At 46.0% G+C, this 20271-nt stretch overlaps 3 protein-coding genes across 5 annotated transcripts in view; 1 reads left to right on the plus strand and 2 right to left on the minus strand.

Annotated features, from left to right (window-relative positions):
* Positions 1-252: 252 nt before the first annotated feature.
* nfs1 (NFS1 cysteine desulfurase) lies at positions 253-7475 on the minus strand. The gene is made up of 13 exons (XM_086200144.1): positions 7100-7475; positions 6071-6147; positions 5630-5746; positions 4863-4946; positions 4614-4766; positions 4388-4481; positions 4111-4245; positions 3818-3975; positions 3581-3686; positions 3308-3389; positions 2803-2886; positions 2174-2263; positions 253-1879 (listed from the first exon to the last, which is right to left on the minus strand). Exons 1-13 carry the CDS (start codon positions 7203-7205, stop codon positions 1816-1818), a joined length of 1350 nt encoding a protein of 449 aa, XP_086056270.1. The 5' UTR covers positions 7206-7475; the 3' UTR covers positions 253-1815.
* A 1029-nt stretch (positions 7476-8504) lies between these two features.
* On the plus strand, positions 8505-13737 carry c3h6orf89 (chromosome 3 C6orf89 homolog). 2 transcript variants are annotated; one of them, XM_086200145.1, is made up of 9 exons: positions 8505-8686; positions 9501-9593; positions 9871-10137; positions 10532-10697; positions 11081-11229; positions 11515-11666; positions 11833-11968; positions 12632-12755; positions 13290-13737. In XM_086200145.1, exons 3-9 carry the CDS (start codon positions 9949-9951, stop codon positions 13370-13372), a joined length of 999 nt encoding a protein of 332 aa, XP_086056271.1. In that variant the 5' UTR covers positions 8505-8686; positions 9501-9593; positions 9871-9948; the 3' UTR covers positions 13373-13737. The 2 variants fall into 2 exon arrangements, with proteins under 2 accessions (XP_086056271.1, XP_086056272.1); XM_086200146.1 differs by lacking the exon at positions 8505-8686 and adding an exon at positions 8796-8855.
* A 1538-nt stretch (positions 13738-15275) lies between these two features.
* The window catches only part of dram2b (DNA-damage regulated autophagy modulator 2b), a 5207-nt gene continuing 211 nt past the window's right edge, over positions 15276-20271 (minus strand). Inside the window, exons 1-8 of one of the 2 annotated variants that reach the window (XM_086200150.1) lie at positions 20267-20271; positions 18728-18979; positions 18511-18578; positions 18221-18363; positions 17943-18018; positions 17500-17582; positions 17093-17185; positions 15276-16916 (exon numbers count right to left, since the gene is read on the minus strand). The exon at positions 20267-20271 is cut by the window's right edge and continues 211 nt beyond it. In XM_086200150.1, the coding sequence (XP_086056276.1) occupies positions 16782-16916; positions 17093-17185; positions 17500-17582; positions 17943-18018; positions 18221-18363; positions 18511-18578; positions 18728-18858 (729 nt within the window). In that variant the 5' untranslated portion in view covers positions 18859-18979; positions 20267-20271 and the 3' untranslated portion in view covers positions 15276-16781. Of the gene's footprint in view, positions 16917-17092; positions 17186-17499; positions 17583-17942; positions 18121-18220; positions 18364-18510; positions 18579-18727; positions 18980-20266 lie in introns of both variants that reach the window. The other variant, XM_086200149.1, reaches the window with a different exon arrangement.

Raw genomic sequence — 20271 nt, forward strand, 5'->3', positions numbered from 1 at the left:
GAGCTGGGCACACGCACGGACAGGTGTCGTTCTCTAAATGGCCCGTCTCACAACAGCGCACGAGATTCATTCATACTGAGGAAAAAAAAATGGATTTATACAAATTCAATTTTAGTAAGAGGCCCAGCTTTGGATTGGCGACCCGTCTAGGGTGAACCCCCTCTCACGCTGCTGGAATAGGCTCCACCCCCCCCCCCCCCCCCCCCCCGTGACCCTTAACAGGATAAGTGGTAGAAAATGGACAGACGGAAGGAATTTTAATGAGCATGAAGCAGCTGTTTATTGGATAACGTGTATGATTTAAGTCAATAGACATTTCCGTACAAGGTTCTGCTGATTACATCCAGGAACACAATGAGACTTTTGCCAGCTTGAGAATCTTGTATGTGACAGGAACAGGTTGGTCTATGAGAGACACTGGAACAGAGGAGGTGCTGCCGCTGCTGCTAACACACTGACATGATGCTTTTAATACTGAATAGCAAGAAGACAAAAACTGCAAGACTTGACTTTTGAGGTCAATGCAGAGGACGTTGTGTTACATGTGATAAGAGTAAAAGTCGGTGAATAAACTGAAGGAAGCGTGCACTCAAAAAATTAAAAGATGAATCATCAAATCTCAAGAACACACAGTAAACATCTGCTGTCCCCTGCCCACCTCATCTCTGCCCGTGGTTCCAGCTTTGTTTCCTCTCACTGAGGTCATTGCCCCTCACTTCCTCCAGGTGACAGAGTGGTGCAGAGTCTCAAAACCCAGAAAACAGTTGGCACTGAACATCTGGTTCCCTCGTCTCAAATTCAAATGGGTTTTTTTCCTGGTTAAATGCTGGACATAACATCTGTGTAACCTCTCGTTCAACAGCATAAATCGCACCAGTAAATACAAAAACAGGTGTGAATTTCAAAGCCTTTATGTGTCTTTAAAAAGGTGGTTGGTGACAGGCCGCGAAACAAAACTAGATTTTGTCACGGTAATTAAGAAGTCATCACCTCAGGTTGGCCTAGAAAACATGCATCCTCACAGGTGAAGGGTGGAGATGTGTAGCGTTTCCCTGGCTAGCTTTTAGTTTCAATGACCCTTGGTCAGACGCAGAGCAGGCAAGATCCAGGATTAGAACTTGGCAAGTACCGAGTACTGAACTCAAAAGCACGGAGCACCGGGTTTGACGGTGTAGTTCTCGCTGTATGGCTGCAGAAACAGCCTGGCTTTTTTTTTTGAAGGGTGTAATCTTAGTGGTTTGTTCATCTTTAGAGAAAAATAGCACAGTCTTAATCTAACATGTAGACATGCTGACAGTATTAACACTCCACCCACTGGTTTCTGGCTCTAGACTTTCTTTAATTAACTGGACTGGATTTAACTCGTCTTGTTCTAATATTTCCCTGCAGCTTTCATCTGATATGCGACTGGCTACATAAGCACTGTTGTTAAGGATGGACCCACTCTGATAACCATCCTCAGGGAACCAACCACCAGGATCATTTGTGTTCCAGGTGGAACAGGTGGTCTTTTGTGTGTCAGATAACACGAAGATGGAGCGTCTTTGTGAAACAGGCCCTGGTGGGTCACAGCCTCTGACACTGCAGCAGCTTGCCGGGCAACAGAAGCACACTGATGAAGAGATTTAATGGAAGAAGCAGAGGTTGGTCTCCTCTCAGAGGGCAGAGCGACTAGAGGAGCGTCACTGAGCTACAGCTAAAAACAGACTTCAAGTCACACAGGAAGTTTGTGCGTGTTTGTGTAGGAAAAGCTGGTCAGATCCTAAATATCCCTGGGAACAATCAGCCAGGAAGTGGACAGGAAGAGGGAGGGGTCTAGTGCTGCGTCCACTTGATGCTCTTCAGATCGATGCCTTCCTGAACCATCTCCCACAGAGGACTGACAAGACAGGAAGACGGGTTATTGGCCAGTGTCACACGTAAACTTTAACTGCAGACACTGAAGACACATGCGCGTACCGAGTCACATTCACAACATTTCGTCTCACCGTGATTTCCATCACCAATAACAATTTCATGGCCTTATTCTTTACATCGACCAGCTGTTCACCAAAGTTCTGCTTTCTCTCTAAAATAAGTGTCTGAGCAGGTAGTTTGCAGCTCACCCGTTTCTTGAAGTGCTGGGATTAAACTGCCAGCGTACTGGGAGGAACCTGAATCTGCGTGAACTCACCTCATTTCTCTGAGTCTGCGAACCTGGTGGATACACTTCTCTGCAGTGTAGTCCACCTCTTCCTCTGTGGTGAACCTGCCGATCCCAAACCTGATGCAGGCACACATTCAATCAGCGCGTAATTCAAATAAAACGTGGGTTTGCTGTCCTGACTATAAAGCACAATACTGGGATCTTGGTCAATCCAAATTCATATCAGGACATTATTGGTCAGCAGTAAAGTCTCCTAAATATTAAACTAAATTAACTCTTCCCAAACAATTGAATAAACATTATGATCCCTGTGAGGACAGTTTTAGAGCTGTTGTATGACAGTGTACTAGACTTACCTTGGTGTACCTCATGAATCAAATTAACTTGATTTATTATTGTACTATTAATTACATGGTTTTTAAATCAAGTGCAACTGCTTTAAAAATTGAAATTAAAGCTCAAATGAACTCTTCATACACACACACACACACACACACACACATGCATGAGTATTACTCTGGACTTGCATAAATGTTGCCTCATAATTACAACTGAAATCAAAATTATACTCAGGATGATAACCAAGATTATAATCTGGATTATAGGAGTTATTATCAGGACTTTGATCTGGATTACTGAGGATGATGAGTTTGTACCTGATGGAAGAGTGAGCCAGGTCTTCATCTGCACCGATTGCTCTGAGGACGTAGGAAGGCTCCAGAGATGCTGACGTACATGCACTAAACACACACACACACACACGTCATTATGTAGGTTCTTAAATTATGAAGACAACAGTAGCTGGAAAAGAAAAAGAGAGCTCGAGTCTCGAGCACACGGTCTTGAGGAATGTGACAAACATAAAGCTTTAATCTGGTGTTGGCCTCCATTGTGGCTGAAGCAGTTTATCCAATCAAACATGTTCAGAGTGGTTTTGTGAAGGATGTGAACACCGCCAGCTTGTGTGTAGAGGAACAGTAAATGTTCGTAACCTATCACTCTCACACACTCACACGGGCCATGACCTCCTCCGCCTGAGACAAAGTGAAACCTAACTAAAGGAACGGCATTTACTCTCCGTGTCACCGAGGGGCAGTATTGGGACACTGCAGACACAGACCACAGCTTGGTTATGCACTTTTCAAAATAAGTGCGCCTCACCTCCCAGATGATAGAGCGACATCCTTCAGAGCCATCAACAGACTCTCTCCCTCCACATAGGCAAAGGAAAGATTGACACAGCCTGAAAAACAGAAGCCACAAACATAAAGAGGAGTGAAACACACCTGGCAGGCGCGCTGCTGTCCTAGCAGATAAGTGTTTGTTGTAAAAAGAAGGTGAAAAGGCCTGCTACACAAAGAAGTAAATATCATGTTAGGAATTAAACAGTGCTGATTTGTGTGTGTGTGTGTGTGTGTGTGTGTGTGTGTGTACCAGGGTAACGCTGTTCTGGATCTCCATTCATGATGACATCAGGGATCTCAGACATTACCTTCTGGACCAGACGATTAGCCAACATGGAGACTCTCTGATGATCATACTGCACTCACACAAACAAGCAAGCAAACACAAACACACACACACAAACACACACACACACACACACACACAAACTCAGCATTTCTGGAAGCTTTTCTTGAGTCATGTGGTACTTGGATGTGTTCACTTCACCTCCATCTCTTGCTGTGCGATACCACAGGCGGCTCCCAGCCCGACAGCCAGAGGGGTGGGGACGGTGCCGGAACGCAGTCCCCTCTCTTGCCCACCCCCGTTCTGCAATGGCTCCAAACGAACCCTGGGCCGGCGACGCACATACAGAGCGCCAACACCTGTGCACACACAGCCGTTAAACTAGCAGATGTTGATTAACCGGCTGTCTGTTGAGTACAATAAATCAATCTGTGCTCAACTTCTATGTACGACCAATTCAAGTATAAATACTGTCAGCTAACACGCCGTCTAACCTTTGGGTCCGTAAATCTTGTGGCCGCTGATTGACATCAGGTCGATCTTCCAGTCAGAGACATTGATAGGAATCTTCCCAACAGCCTGAGCACCGTCAGTGTGGAAGAAAACTCCTTTGGAACGACAAATCTGACCTGGTGACAGGCGGAGAAAAGATGAGAACACCCAGTCAGTTCAGAAATGCGGTGGAGCCTGTGATTTTGATGCAGTCAGATTCACGAAAACACCAGATCTCCTAATAAAAAGGGAGATACATGTATGCGTTACTATGGTTACCAATCTCTTTGATGGGCTGCTTGACTCCAATCTCATTGTTGACTGTCATCACAGACACCAGTGAGGTCTCAGGAGTGATGGAGCTCTCCAGCAGCTGAGAACACACACACAACACAGGCAAAGATCTAGCAATGTTCTTTTTTTTAGATCTGGATCAAGAGGCAGCTCTAGGGTTTCCATGTTCTGCATGTTCTCTGCATCTTCAGTCGATGTTCTCCATGAGTACCTCCAGGTCGATCAGTCCGTTCTTCTGAACTGGCAGGTATGTGATGTTGAATCCTTCGGCCTCCAGAACTCGGCACGAGTCCAGGACACATTTATGTTCCGTCTGCGTGGTGATCACATGACGCTTCTTGGCCTGGTAGAACCTGGCCACGCCCTGCAGGAGACGGAGGATAGATGCCACAGAACGTGGATATCAGTCACTGTCGCTTTACTGATCAAAAGAAGGTGAAGCGGAGGAGAAGAGAGTGACCTTGATGGACATGTTGTTGGACTCGGTGGCTCCACTGGTGAAGATGATCTCTCTGGGATCTGCTCCAATCAGATCAGCCACCTGCTGCTCAGACACACACACACACACACACACACACACACGGTCAGTTTACAGTATTACAGTAGTAACCTGACAATGGCAAGACTCTGAACAAGACACTGACAAGTGAACACCACTTTCTGACAACCTTAAACTGAACACTTGTGCATTACTCAGACTATTTACACCTTCATCAGACTTTGAAGGCCACCCAGATTCTTGCAGCATATTTGGGACATGTACAGCAGTCAAACTGCTTCATGGCGTGCGGTGCAGCTTCCCGAGAGTTTTACAAACTCAGCTTTAAGCTGAGTTCCCTGAATTATTATCAAGAACAAACACAAGATAAAGCGCTTGCAACATGTCAGAAATGGTTTACAGCCAAATTCCGAAAGGAAATGCCGTCCACGAACATAGGGATGGAATGTCTAGCGGAGGTGTGTGACTGCTCTGTAGAATGTAAACAGGAGTTTGAATAGAATATTTGATAAGAACTCATGTAAACACTTGAGTCTAAATATTTAGAGTAAGGTTGTAGTGGATTATGCTGTCCAAGCTGAGTCAAAGTCTGATTTTTTTTTTTTTTTTAAAAGGATGGTTTGCAAAGTCTGACACTGAACTGTAAATAAACAAAAAACATAAAAAGGAAAATAAACACATGTAACACTTGATCTTTTAAATCTTAGAAAAAGATGGAGTGTCTCTACCTTCCTGGCCGTCTCCATGGCAGCCTCGCTCTCCCAGCCGTAGGCATGCGTTCTGGAGTGAGGGTTACCATAGTAATTCACCTGGTAGGGCAACATGGCATCCAGAACACGGGGGTCCTACAAATGCGTGCGCACACAACACAATGTACAAAGTGGTTGGGTTATTTAATTTAGAAGTGGTGGATCACAATCAATTAAGCCGGCTCTAATAACCACTAAAGATACGATTTCTTGACTTGGACATCAAACTTTGAAGCTGATGTTGGTCTGAGATGGTTCACACTTGTTGATGTTGGTTTCTGCTGTTTTGACGGATGCGGGGACAGCAGATGTAGTTTCAACTTAACAGTGAAAACAAAGTTCAAGTCTAACTTTCACTTTGACGCTAACATCAGCTGGCCAAGTCTGTTACCATGACAGCAGGTTTACAGTCATAGTTACCATTGGTGTAGTGGCCTGGAAGTCCATGTAAAGGGGGCGGAGCTCATCTTTCTCCAGTTCATGTTTCTTTATCAGCTCTGCACACAAATCCACAACAAAAGGTAGTCAGGTGGTTTCACTCAAATTTAATCAGATCTGCATGATTGTGGGCCCAGAACTGAGACAATATCTGTGAGGGACAGCTGGGTTCATGCTGAGTCATTCTTCATCACGTGTGTGTGACAGCTTATTAAAAAAAAAAAAAACAACAACAACAACAACAAAACTAATAGTGAGGGAAATTAAACACTTTCAAACATACATGTTTATCAAATGTTTACTTTTTTCCTACTTTCTTTTTTTTTTTTCTTTTTTTTTTTTTTAATCTGCTGAGACGGTGCCATCTTACCGTTTCTACCTGTTACTCAACCCTGAAGCGCTAAAGAGTACTTTCCTTTAATACACTGAATATTGTGGACTACCAAGTCCGGTCTGGTCCCACTGGACCCTGTCATTATCAGGTCATAAACACCAAACCTCTCAAACACTCACTGCACTTTCAAACTGACAGCTGAATGTTTCATCTCGTCATAAATAACAAGTGGAAGTCTACTTTGGCTTCAAGACCGCAGGCCTAACGACACTGATGGCTTATACTGTTACTTGTGAGTTTACAAGGAAGTCCCTATTCATAATCTATTTTAAACACATGGGGGGGGGAAAAAACAGAAAATTATTCATTGTAACAAAGCAAAACAAAAAAATCAACAGGTCATCAGCTGTTCGTTTGTTTGTTTGTTTGTTTTTTAAAATAAAACTGATGTTTTGAATCAGCAGTTCAGGTTTATTCTAATAGCAGCAGTTTTCTGCCAGTCGGCTGAGATGATGAAGTCACCCAACCCTGCTCACATCGTTGTCAATCTCATCTTTCAAAGCAGAATTCTTTCCAAGTTCTCTGTCCCTGTGCTAAACTGCGTCACTTTGAGATTAGCCTCATGCTAGCCGCTGTTAAACTAACAGCCAGGCTATCTTGCTCGGGGATGACGTTACCTTTCGGCATGGTGCTGGCGGCTCTCTGGTCAGCCCCCAGCCGGGACGGGAACCATGAGACCGTCTTCGGGAGCCGGGAGGAGATTGTCCTGCCTGAGGAGAGCATCTCGGCGGTGGGGGGGGGTATTTTCACCTGGAGACCAGCTGACCTCTAACACCACGCTGAAATAAACTGCGAAAACAAACAATGTCCAGCCGAGTAAAAGCAGTTTCCAACGCCGCTGCGGCTGGATGACCGCCGGGAGGAAGATTCACGCCTTCAACGCAAACTTTGAAAACGCGGGAGAGGAATTTGGTAAAGAACGTCGCGGTCCTCCGCCTCTACCATGCACGTTACAACATCTCCCGGTTGGCGTTCAAGTAGACAAGGAATACATCCGGTTAAGGCTTTCAAAATAAAAGATCTACAATTATGAACTACTGATGGTTTTCGCTTCACAGTGAAACAATTTAGTTCCTATAAGTTTTGAAATGGTCTTTAATCACGAACTACACAGAATTAAGGTAGAAAAAAAAACCAATAATATATCTAAAGTATTATTACAAGTTATTTACAAAGCAAGAGCATGTTTACGCCGATGACTCAGCAGTTTGACGTAACTTTGTGGGGGGGGGGGGGTCGCAGCTCGTTCATGGTTGCACAAGGGACGGAAACGACGTATATGGACTTCCTCTGGAATCTACGCTCTGATTGGCTGAAATGCCTCGTTTCGGTCACATAGGATGCGGGGCAGGATAATTGATAGTTTTTGCCAGGATGTGAACATCAATTGTTTTAGGTGAGGATGTATAGCTGTTGTTATAAAAAGAGAGGGGAAAAAGAGAGAGGTTAGGGTCCATGGTGGGGGGGGGGATATTTTCCATCTTTCAACTCTTACCTTTTGCAAAAGAAACTATTAAAATATTAAATATGTCACCGCTTTGACATATCAATAAAATCAAACATAGCTTGGATACCAACAGAACATTTTGTCAGAAATCAAAAACAGAAAATATGTTTTAAGAATAACGCCAATTTAAGCTTCATGACCAGGTCATACATGTGGCGTGTTGAAAAGGAATTCCAAATATAGGCGTAAGGGCAAAATCAGATATTAAAAATGGCCAAAATATCGAAAGACCCCAAAGGGTTAACCTGTTATCACTTGTCATTAATTACAGTATTAGAACTGAAACCAATTAGGCTTTTCTGTTTCTCTTAATTACCTACTGGTCCAAACTGAAAGCAATGGCGTAATTTAATTATGTTTTGCAACACTCAAACATGATGTAACCGATGGGTTTTAGATTAAATCTATTCTTGACCCTCCCCCCTTTTTTAAGTGTTCTACGACACACACACACGCGCGCACACGCAATTATATCCATGTAAGCTCCACCCTCCAGTCCAGAGGAGGGCAGTAATGCATCTGAGACCTGTTTGTCAACCGCGATTGAAAGCAGAAGAAGAAGAATGTACCGTAGGTGTTTGCGGTAGCTAACATGCACTGTCTCGAGCAAGCTGATGTTGTGTCGTCATCGTGTTGATTTTTGTAACAAAGGTGTGACAGAGGAGTCTCCCCCTACGTTGGCTGATGTCACTTTAAGGTGAGATGCTCAGTTTTTGTGGTTTCTCAAAACGACGTGAACTGATGACGGCCAACCGAGGCTAACAAAAACAAGCTAACTTGACAGTGAGCTGCCTTGTAGTTGATCAAAGTCTCTCTGCAAGTGTCACTGAACGCGTCATCCCATTTGCTGTGGATTCTAGTTTGAGGTAACGTGGGTTCTGAGATTTTGGTATCCAGATATTTAAGTTCTGTCAATTGCAGGTCAACTAAATAACCGAACACGTAGGCGTGCGCTGGGACCGCTCGCAAACTCCGCTGAGGTCCATGTTTATCTCCTCAGTCAAAGGTCACTACTTGTTCACGACTTCCACATGAATTCTGACAAACAGAGTCCCTGTCATGGATGTCTCCAGATATTATTTATTTATTTAAAATATATCGATTTTAATGATCTGCTCAAGTTTCTTTCTTTTTTTTGCTCGCTGTCTGTTGTTTATAGTGAGGAACCCAAGCGTTGCTTTCTCAAATTCTCACTGGGTTTGTCAGTTTAGACAAAATGCTGACATCATATGAACTCGTTTTGATCCTGGTGATGTTGATGTAGTTAAATATTAACTGTTTGCATAGAAAATAAAGTAAATCCAATATCGTGCAACTCAGCTGAAGAACAGATCTGCAGAAATATTTTAATGCTATAGTTTTAAGTTTGTATGCTTGAGTTGAGAAATATACGTGTAACTTTTCTTGATCGCCGAGTAAATGTAATCATGAGTCACGTTGTTTCAACTGCAGTCACGATATTGATCACAGTATTGCTTGTTGTTTGTTTGTTTGTTTACCAAATCACACAGTTCTACTGAACACTCTGGACAGACGGGTATCGTGACATCAGCAGCCGTGATCGTGATAGAATGATAAAGAGAATATCACAGTGTTTGTGTTAGGTGAGTCTATATCTTCTTTTAATAACTACAACTTGTTGATTTTTTGTTTGTTTTTTCGCCTAAATTATTTCTGATTCAATTTTGATTATCAAGTGGAGGAGAAAACCTGTCCATACATGACTTGTACAGCACACTTGAGAGACTTCCAACAGTTGAAGAAGGCACTGAATCCTCCTCGCTCACTAAAACGTTCCCTTTCATGACAAATCCATTCCCATGTCTTCGACTGTAACAGTCAGTTAGGAAATGGCGGTTAACGTCCCGGGCATCTCCACAGGTGCCGCCATGTTCCTGCAGCCCGCAGCAGCTGAAAATCCACGCAATTGACAGAGAAGCTGCCGTCACCACCGCCGTCATGGGGACGACTATGAGCGAGCCGTGTATCTACGACAAACTGTCCGAGAGCATCGACATCCTCCGCCAGTCAGGCTACCGCTACGGGATGTCGGAGAGGGAGATCGAGAGGTTCATCAAGCAGGTCCTGGAGACCAATGAGCCCAGGAGAGAGCCTCCCCAGTTCCCCATCCTCAGGGCCACCATCAAGGTCACATGTCACACGTATTACACTGTCGAAACATGTACAAGCAGTTCATCGCTGTAGTAACTGGAATGTGGGAATTTACCTCATATTAACACCTTTATCATATGAAAACGCTGCATATGCAGGATTTGGCCACTTTGCCCAGTTTGGCTCTGCTGTTCGGTGAACTGGAGTTCAACTTCGCCATTTCACAGACAGTGTAACATCATTTTTCAAGTCATTTTAAAGAAAAACTTCAAAAGAAATTACTGGGATTTTTTTATAGTGTGACAATCTGAACTTTTATGGTATTAAATTGAATATATTTTGATGTTTGATCAATGACGCCCAGAGGAATCTTTAAAAGTCCACACAGAAGCGGTTCTCAGTGCTGGTCATGTCCCTGTTGTTTGTACAGTTTTTGGTAGCAGTGGGCCTGGTGCTGATTGTGGTGCTGGCCTTCACCTACCCCCAGAGCGCCCCTCAGCTGGGTCTGGTCAATCTGGGTTGTTACAACTGGTCGTCCCCCCTCAGCCACGTCCGCTTGTTGTCCCTACCCATCGCCAAGAAGTACAACCTGCAAGGTCTGAAGCCCGTTGACCTCAATAGTTCTGACTTCCTTTGACACCATTTTCTATTCTGGAGTACTGAGTACTCTAATAGTACAACACACACACACACACACACACACACACACACCGGTGCTGGTGTGGAGTACAGCATGAGATTAAATGTGTCAGCATTTGTATTTACACACACTTGGGAGGGACACCTGGCCTCATTCACTCCTGTTGTAACATTTTTGTTGAAGTTGTCCTTTGAAAAGTTTAAATGAAACATGTTTTGAGAGTGTGTGTGTGCGTGCGTGCGTGTGCGTGTGTGTGTGTGTGTGTGTGTGTGTGTGTGTGTGTGTGTGTGTCGGTCCACACAAGAGTAAATATTCAAACCGATGATGTTGGTACTGCAGGTTTCCATGAGTGGTGGAGTGCTGGCTCTCTCAGGCAGAACCTGGTCAACTGTTCGGGCTGTGCAGAGATCTCCTCGGTGATGGAAGTCCCAGAGAGCCTCAGAGGGACCGTGACTCTGAGACGGGGTCCTCAGCTCGTCCTGCTGAAGGTCAGACTCCAGATTCCCATTACGAAGTTTTCAGTATCTCTACATCCAACACAGAGAAGTATATATATTTACTTATTTAAGCCAAGTTTTGCTCAAGTCTCTCAGTAATGAGAAAAAAACAATAGGATTTATTGGCTTTTCTCATTGTTTTGAACTAAAGACAAATGTTGCTTTACCCAGTGATCATGTTGACAAGCACATACCATAGAATGAGAATGTTCATCATGTTGTGAATGATCCCGTTTGTTTTTTGACGCTGGTTTGTGTTACTGGCGGTCTCCGCAGGGTGGCGAGTCCCTCAGCATCCAGCGGCAGCAGCTCGAGGAGCTCTACTTGGCCCATTCAGGCTCCATGTCTATTCTGCTGGAGGAGGACGACGGCCTGCAAAACCCCGACCTCGGCCTCCCTCAGGGACCCGCCAACTTCACCCTGCTCTGGTACACGTTTCTGTTCCACTGCGAAGTCTATTAGAGCCCTTGAGTAGATTCTGACAGGGGTAACTAATTGTGGTGTGAGCTTGGATCCCTTTATTCTGTGCTTGAATGAAACCACTGTGTTTGTGTGTGTGTGTGTGTGTGTGCGTGTGTGTGTGCGTGCGTGCAGGAGGTTCAGCTCTGGCACCAGGGAGAAGGTGTTGAGGTGGCTCTTTCCAAAGGCGGAGCTCTGCCCCCTGCTGGACAGTGCCGGGACCATCCTGCAGCGCTGCCTGGTCACCCACAGCGCAAACTCCCAGAGCAAGGTGAGTGAGAACAGGAATCGCACGCGGAGGCAGACCTGCAGGTCAGCCATGACAAATTCCAAACTGCTCTGTTGTGTAAATGTGTGCATTGAGTGTGTGTGTGTGTGTGTGAGCGTATCAGGCCTCTGCTTCCTGGACGTGAGACTGACACACGACCTCAGAGTCTAGCCTGACATTTGCCATCAAATCCAACTAAATCAGGAAATGTAACCCTGTCTTTGATTCCAGCAACTGTTCATAACATTGCCCGTCTTTTCTTTTTTTTTAGACGTCGATTTTTTCATATTTGTCATAGAACTTGGTTTGAATCTCTGGAATATGAAACTGAAGGTTTCAGGTGGAAGTATCAAATACTGAACTTGATTTTGTTTATTAAAATCGAGCCAAATGGAGACTGGAATATCACGTGGTTCGAACATCTTCAAGCTTATTGAAGTTATTATAAAGCCACCACTGTTTAATGCCGTTTAGTGGGAATTCGTACAAAAGAATGATCCAAGATTGGTCTTTTGTCACCTCTTGAATGCGCTGGTTTTGTTCCTTTGATGTCCAAAGTTCTGTGTTGGACTGCAGTTGTAAAAGGCAGATAACGTTGAGTGGTTCTGATTGGTGGTGCGTCACTCTAAATCGCCCCCCAGTGCTGAGGCTGTGGCTGTGTTTCAGGGTGTGGGCGTGCTGGGCTGGCTGGTGGTGGGCGAGGGGCTGCCGACGGTACGAGTTCTGCCTGTTCTACGCTGTCAGAAACACTGCAGCTCCTTCAACCTGTGGCTGACGCCTGGAGACATGGGTGAGACCTGCTGCACCTGCTCCTACGTCCACAAACACGCTCTCTTACCCTCGGGGCAAATACGCAGTCTGACGCTAACAAGCAATGAAATCACACCTTTGTCTTTCTGCCCAACAGATGCGTAGATTTCCTACTTAAACTCAAAATACAATGTACACTGTAGAAAACATCACCTGAAAAACATGAAACCACGACGAGGAAAAGGAAACGTGAGGCCTGCTGAGATTTCGCTCTGTTCCGTTCTTTGAGTTGACAAAGAACGATCAGCGAGGTTCAGGGAATGTTGAGAAAGTGTCTGATTCTAAATGGTTCTATCATCACAAACAGTTTAACAGGCACTGTTAGCACTCACCACCCAATACCACTCATTGTGCTAAGCTAACTAGGTCAGCTAGTCTCTGGGTCTGTAGGGTATCAAGCTTCCTGGGTGGGGGCATGCACGTTGTGTTAACGTGATGCCTCAAGTCTCTGATGCAGTCTGTATCTCTGAAGGCTCTGCTAATGGTTCTAACCTCTGACCTTTGACCTGTGCAGTGTATGCCGACCCCCGCTACTGGCAGATGGAGCTCTTCCCCGGCCGAGGCCAGAACATCATCTGTGACGGATCGGCCTTTTAACATGCAGGACTGAAGCGTTCAGGATGGACGACTTGCAAGTCGGCTATGAAGGTCTGACTTCTGCTGAGGCACTCTGGAGCTCGTCTGCCTGTCTGTGGCCCCGCCCACTGGTGCCTTATAACCCTCCAGTGTTTTTTTTCCTGATGCCGCTCTCCCAGCGTCCTCAGATGACTGGAAACAACTGCACACATGACTTTTGTTAGTAAAAGGGTCCGTCTGCCAGCTGCACCGGCTAGATTGTTGAGAAATGACTTTGTCCTGGTGTACGACAGCCCTGCCTCATCAGTCAGATCAGCTGCGCCGTGCTCGTGCCATAGCTTCACGCAGGTCTCCAGCAATTAAAAATGAGACTGTTCATCAAGTCATTGGGTGTGTCTCTCTGTCAGTCAGTCAATCGCCTGAGTATATCGCCGTTGGGGGTTTTGTCCAGGAATTCAGTGACTGGATTTGTTCTGCTCATCGACATACAACTCAACACGACCCCCCCCCCCCCAAAAAAAAAAACAAAAAACAAAAAGAGATTAGACTCCAGACTGAAGAAGAATCACAAAATCAAATTTCTGTGCCAAAGCGATTTAAAACGTCCTGGTGGGAAGGTTCGTATAAATTGACCCTGAAGAAATGAGTGGCGTTGACCCGACGAGCTGAAATGATGAAGACGAACCTGTCGACAGACCGCTTCTGCTCCTGGTGTTGAAGGGCCAGTGCACCGTTCCCCCTTCTCTACTGGTCTTTAGAGCACTCAGCAGTTGAATGTGGATTTGATGGACATTTACGTTGGCGCTGATATCGGCCCGTATTTACGTGTCTCAGATGAACCCTGTCAGCGTACGCGTTGCAGCAGTAATGCGGTAAGATACGATTTTAAACCAGAAATGCATCTTTTGCCCAGCAGTTGCATTTCTACGGTTTTCAATTTAAGTCCGATTGGGCTCCAGGGGGAAGCACTGCTGAGGATCCACTTCTGTTCTCCACTGAAGGGTCTGACCGAGAGGGTCAGGAGACAGGAGGTGGAGAGAATAATTCCCAATCTTGGTTCCACCTCTGATTTGAATGGTACATTTGGAGTTTGTCTACTTATTATGGAGGGCGGTGAGTTGAAGACAAACAGCGTCGGTATTGAACGTCAGGACTTTAATGCTGTCGTCGTCCTCCTCTTTATCCGGTTGGTCCGGGTCGCGGGGGCAGCAGCCTCAGCAAGGAAGCCCAGACTGCCCTCTCCCCAGCCACTTCCACCAGCTGTTCCGGGAGAATTGTTCGGGGAATCGGGAGGCGTTCCCAGGCCAGCCGAGAGATAGAATCCCTCCAGCGCGTCCTGGGTCGGCCCCGAGGCCTCCTCCTGGTCAGACATGCCTGGAAAACCTCCCGAGGGAGGCGTCCTCACCAGATGCCCGAACCACCTCAACTGACTCGACGTGGAGGAGCAGCGGCTCCACTGAGTTCCTCCCGAATGACCGAGCTGTCATGGGCTGGGTCCAGGGTGGCTCGCTCAAGCTCCTTCACCACAACAGTTGGAGGATCTCGGGGTCTTGTTCAGGACTTTAATGGCATCAAGCAAATCCCCAGGCTGCCGTTTTTGTATTTTTCAAATTTACAAGTGCTGGCACGCTGAAACATAAAACTAGAGAAACCAAAGTGAAGTTGAGTTGAAACAGACAAACGACGTCCACGTCCTCATGTGGTGCGACTGTTTTTTTGGGTTTTTTTTATTGTGAAAATTCTCAAGAGCGGAAAAACTAAAACCAAAGATTTGTGGTTTTAATTTCACTCAACTGATTTTTAATCAGATTTAAGTGGATTCTTTTTTTTTTTCTAAATCTATCAAATATTCATTTAGACTGATTTGTATGGACACGACAGGCGAAGCTGCTTCTCTCATAGCTGTGCTGTTTATTGTCACTACTGGGTGTACACACGTTCAGCCCACTAATTTGAATAGAAATAATGTCATAACCTTGTACTTTTCATAGTCTTGTGATTATCGGTATGGAGTGAGGAACAAAATAAAAAAATAAGATAAAATAATACAGTCTGAGAAGAAGTCCGACAACAATCACGAGAGTTTGATTAAATTAAATCACTCCAAAATCACGAAGCAGACGAAGTTCTATTTGTTCATCATCACGGTTTCTGTGGCTTGTGGAAAAGTACAAAATTATATATATATATATCTATATATATATATCTATATATATATAAAAAACACTTTCAAAAAGTTGACTCCTGGAAATTGGCTTCATTTATTCTTCACAAAACTTTACATTGCCAAACGTCACTTGCTGCCAGCATGAACACAAAGAATAACTTAAAAGTGTTAAGCTGAAATAGAATTTTTTTTTGTGTGTGTGTGTGTGGGGGGGGAATTAACACTTATATCCTTCCGTCTGAGTGTGACTTTTACTTCTTGAAGTTTGAAGCAAACGAAGCAGTGAAGCGAGGAAAGTCGACGTTTGGCGCTGAGCTGGTTGCGGTCCTCTTCCTGATTTAAAGGACAGGTTTGTGCGGTGCAGTGACATCTAGAGGTGAAGCTGCAGATTGCAGCCCCTCACCTCACAATCACTTCCTCACTGGTGACCTCTTACTGACCCCGTTATCGGGGAGAGAGACAAGCATTAATCACTTTTAATCAGCTTCCTCCACAAGGGTGCAACAGATGAATCATCTCGGCGAAGAAGAAAATTCCCTGGGCAAAAAGCTGTTAAAAATAATTCTTAAAAAAAATGAGTGCTGGTTTTATGTTTTTGCTCGGCGCATAATTATTCTGGGGGTACAGGTTCGCACTTGTTAGCTTAAGCTCATGTTTAGCAGCTTGCTGGTTCTCCAGCAGGGGGCGCTACTGTTGGTAAACACAGTTTCGCCTGCCAACCGTTGACGCAGCTCTTCCGAAAAACAGATGTCCTCCCGGACAAAGTTCCTCATCGCTAAACAGAAGCAGCAATGGACGCTAAATCCACGTCGCTATGGCAACCTTAAGACACCGGAGACACCAGATACACTCGGTAGGTGTAAATGATAGTCGTTTGGAAGACACGATGCAGGTTTTTGTTTTTTGGGGGGAAAAAAAGGTGCAAAATACAGAGCTAAAACCTGGGTGTAGGTGTGTCTTGCTGGTGTTCCGCCTGCACGTGTGACGTCACTGGAGAGGACACGGTCGGACGTCTCCTGGCGAGCTGCTACAAGCGGTCCTCGTTGGCAGTGAGGTGAAACAAATCACCTGGAATAAAAAAATGTTTCTCTCCATGAGCAAAGAGAGTGGATCTCTTTGGCTGATTGGATCCTTTTGGAGCCACCTCAACCCTTTAAATGCATATATAAGTAAATGTATATATAGATACTGTATATAAAATACTTTGAACAAGATTAAGAAAGTGTGTAAAATTAGTTCTTGTAGCGAAGGCGTCCGCTGGGGTCATGTTCCTCCTGCCAGCAGCGGCGAGGACTCTGAGGGTTCAGGTTTGAGGCCGTGTGATGCGGCGAAGGCTCCGTGCGGCCAGTCGTACAGGTGGCTGCTCTGCAGATCTGCTTCTGCTCGCAGCGTGATTTTCTTCCAGAGGGAAAAGGAAAAAAAAGGTAGAAGGTTAGCAAACATTCGCTAAAAACAAGGCCAGCATGCACGGGGACTGGAAGCAGCTTCAAGACGAGTGAAGCGGGTCGGTGCTTGGCGCCTCGGGGTCTGCAGTTGATCTGATCTACTGGAGCGGCAGCGGTGGAGTACGATACCTGAAAGTCTCTGATGTAGGTGAGGAAGAAGCTGATGAAGGAGAAGGCCAGAGACCACTCGGACACGGTGCTGACGATGTGAGCCGCGTAACCCTGGAAGAACACACGCACAGAGGTTGCAGCGGAGCAGCTGGTACCCGACCTCGACCGCTACAACTGGGACTCGTCAAACTCCCGTCATAAATTACAGAATACATCAAACTCAAGAACGCTTCTCTCAGATGGCGCTTTTGTCTTTTGTCTAATGTGCTTTTTTTTTGTTTTGTTTTTTCCCCGAGACAGAAAAGCAGCTGTTGCGTGCGTGACAGGAACCATCTCGCTGTCCCTCATCCAGGCTGAGACGGATCGCCCGGTCTCCCCCAGGCACGACTAATCAAACACCGCGTCTCTGACTGAGGTCTACTGACCGTCTCTCCAGGAGTCCAGTGCAGCTTGTTGGGTACGTCCACTCCGGGCAGGCTGGTGTACATGATGACCGACGACACGAACACTGAGAGGGGAGTCGAGGAACACAGCGGGTTCTCGGGGGCCACGCATCCGCGAGAGCAAAGCGAGACGTGTGTGTGTGCTGCGTTCAAGACAGCCAAGAAAGTTGAAAATCTCCGTGACAGAGAGAACAGACTCTCGATCAGCTGTTTCAAGAACTCCTCACCACAGGCTGAAGTAACCAGTGCTCGGAGCCTCTGCTTTTCCTGACGACTAAGATGTCTTGAACGCAGCATCAGAGACGTCACGCACTAAATATGTGACTTTTGCTGCCTCCTTCGGTGTTTGTCATCTAGACTGTTAACTGCTGATTCATCAAAACCCCACAGAACCAAGAATGTGCCGCCGCCACGTTCCAGGATACTGCTGATGATGCTGCTCAGGGTCCAGACTCCGATGGCGAGGCGGACCAGGTAGATGGTCCTGCTGTGGACGTGAGGCTGCATGAAGAGCGAGACCAGCGTCTGAATAAGAATGTAGAGAGCTCCGACCCCGAAGGTGAGCACCGCCCCCACCAGGTGCATGGAGAACAGGGTGGTCTTCTGTGCTCACACACACACACACACACACACACACACACACACGCGTGTTGAACAAGTCAGATGCAGTACAGATGTGAACTGACCCAGGACCAGGGCTCACCTGGAAGTTAGCAACCACACACATCCCAAAGGAGCTGATGAGCCCCAGCAGGAGGCCGCAGCGGTTCAGACGGTGGATCCGGGTCTCGTGCACGGCGGTCAGTACCTTCACCTGCTTGTAGCGCACGTACACGGTGGCCATGCCTGTAACCAAGCAGCACCGCTATCAAACTCACGGCAACAACGCCACCGCACACCAGCGGTGTTCTGGCTTTAAATCCCTCTGGCACACGCCTGTGCAACAACACGCCTACGGAAGGTTTCAACGATGGTTCTGTTTTGTTTTTTTACCTAAAAAGGCAGATACGTCCAGCATGATGCCAAACACACACCTCTCTGGCGCCATCGTTCCCGTGTCGCTGCAAAACACAACATGAGAGGGCAGGTAAGAACGTTTGAGGAGCTGACGCTGATGAACCGCGCGGCAGAGGGATTACAGGTGTGTGCAGGCTAAACCTAGTCTGTGTGTGGGAACATCTGGTGTGTGTGTGTGTGTGGTCAGACAGACCTGATATACGGCACCAGAGGATCCACATGTCTAAGCACCACCGCAGTGATGTAGGCGAAGACGAAAGACGCCGCCGTCCAGATGACCAGAGCAGAGGGCAAGAAGCTGAGACCCTGCTGGAACCACCACATGGCCCCCTCCCTCCGTGTGTGTGTGTGTGTGTGAGAGAGTGTGTGAGTGTGTGTGAGAGAGTGTGTGAGTGTGTGTGAGAGAGTGTGTGAGTGTGTGTGCTCGCTGCTGGTTCACTCTGCCCTGTACACAACACAGAGTGACAGAGTGACATCAGTCGCCGGTAAAAACAGAACTGACCAACACAACTTAGTATTAAACAGCTGGAGCGTCAGAACCACAGCTGGAAACCTGAGGGGGAAGTCGATACATAATCAATACTCAGCTGATAGCCAACGACCACACGCTGATGGAAAGATGATGGCGCCAGCATCAGACGAGTAGCATGACATTTTATAGTTTTATCTGAATATACGACGCATATCAAAACCTGTCACTGACACACATTTATAAATATAGACATATATATGCGCACGCACACACACACACACACACACACACACACACGTGTCTTTGATATCAGTTTTATTAGGGCCTGAGCCTGATAGTGTTTGCTCGTTCTCATTATTCTTTCTCTAAGAGTCCCTCTGTTTGTTTTCGATGGAAACCGCAGCTGCTGCCGATGCGGCACCACGTGACTCCTGTTAATTTCCCTTCTCCATCCATGTCAGGTGACCTTACGTCACTTGTCGTATCCCGATATTGAAGCTTTGATTTGGCGCAGCACAAACTTGGCGATTTGAATTGATATGCCGTGTCTGTGCGGATGCAAAACAACAACAAACAAACAAAAAAGTAAAAGGGAAGTTTAAATCCGCAGCATTGTTTTTAATTACATTTTCTTTTGGGAACCAGTTTTAACTTGGTAATCATGAAGGACGGGTTCTGTTGTTGTTGTTGTTTTTCACCCATAATTGTTGCGGTATTAAAATCACTGCAGCATAAAAGAAGGGACCTTGCAACGCTGTTCTTTTTTAAAAAAAAAATGTATTTCTGATGGTCATGTGACTTCCTGGAGGATCAGAACATGTGGCACAACCTGATAAGACCTCGGGGAAGTGAAACAAAACACAAAAAAAACTCAAACGAATGAGAGTTTTAAAAAAAAGGACATTGCCCCCCCCCCCTCCTCCTCCGCGCCAAACTCCACTGGATAACCTGGCACTTTTAAGCTCGTTAGGGTTTTTCTCCACAAAGTGTGCAGATGTCGCGATAATACCACGACTCACTCATCAAGCAGCACGTCACGCACCTGTCGGCTGTGTCAGACTGACGGAGCCGCGACCGTTGCGTTAACATATGATTATATTATATACGTTACCCACCTCACCAGGTTCTGACAACGGTTCACTACGACCGACCGACCGACCGACACACACACACACACACACACACACACACACACACACACACACACACACACACACACACACACACACACACACAGGAAGGAGGCTTAATCACACTCACGTTAT

Source organism: Aulostomus chinensis, chromosome 3, assembly GCF_037954235.1.
Source record: "Aulostomus chinensis isolate RoL2024-O1b breed Wild chromosome 3, RoL_Achi_v1.0, whole genome shotgun sequence".
NCBI classification, from domain to species: Eukaryota; Metazoa; Chordata; class Actinopteri; order Syngnathiformes; family Aulostomidae; genus Aulostomus; species Aulostomus chinensis.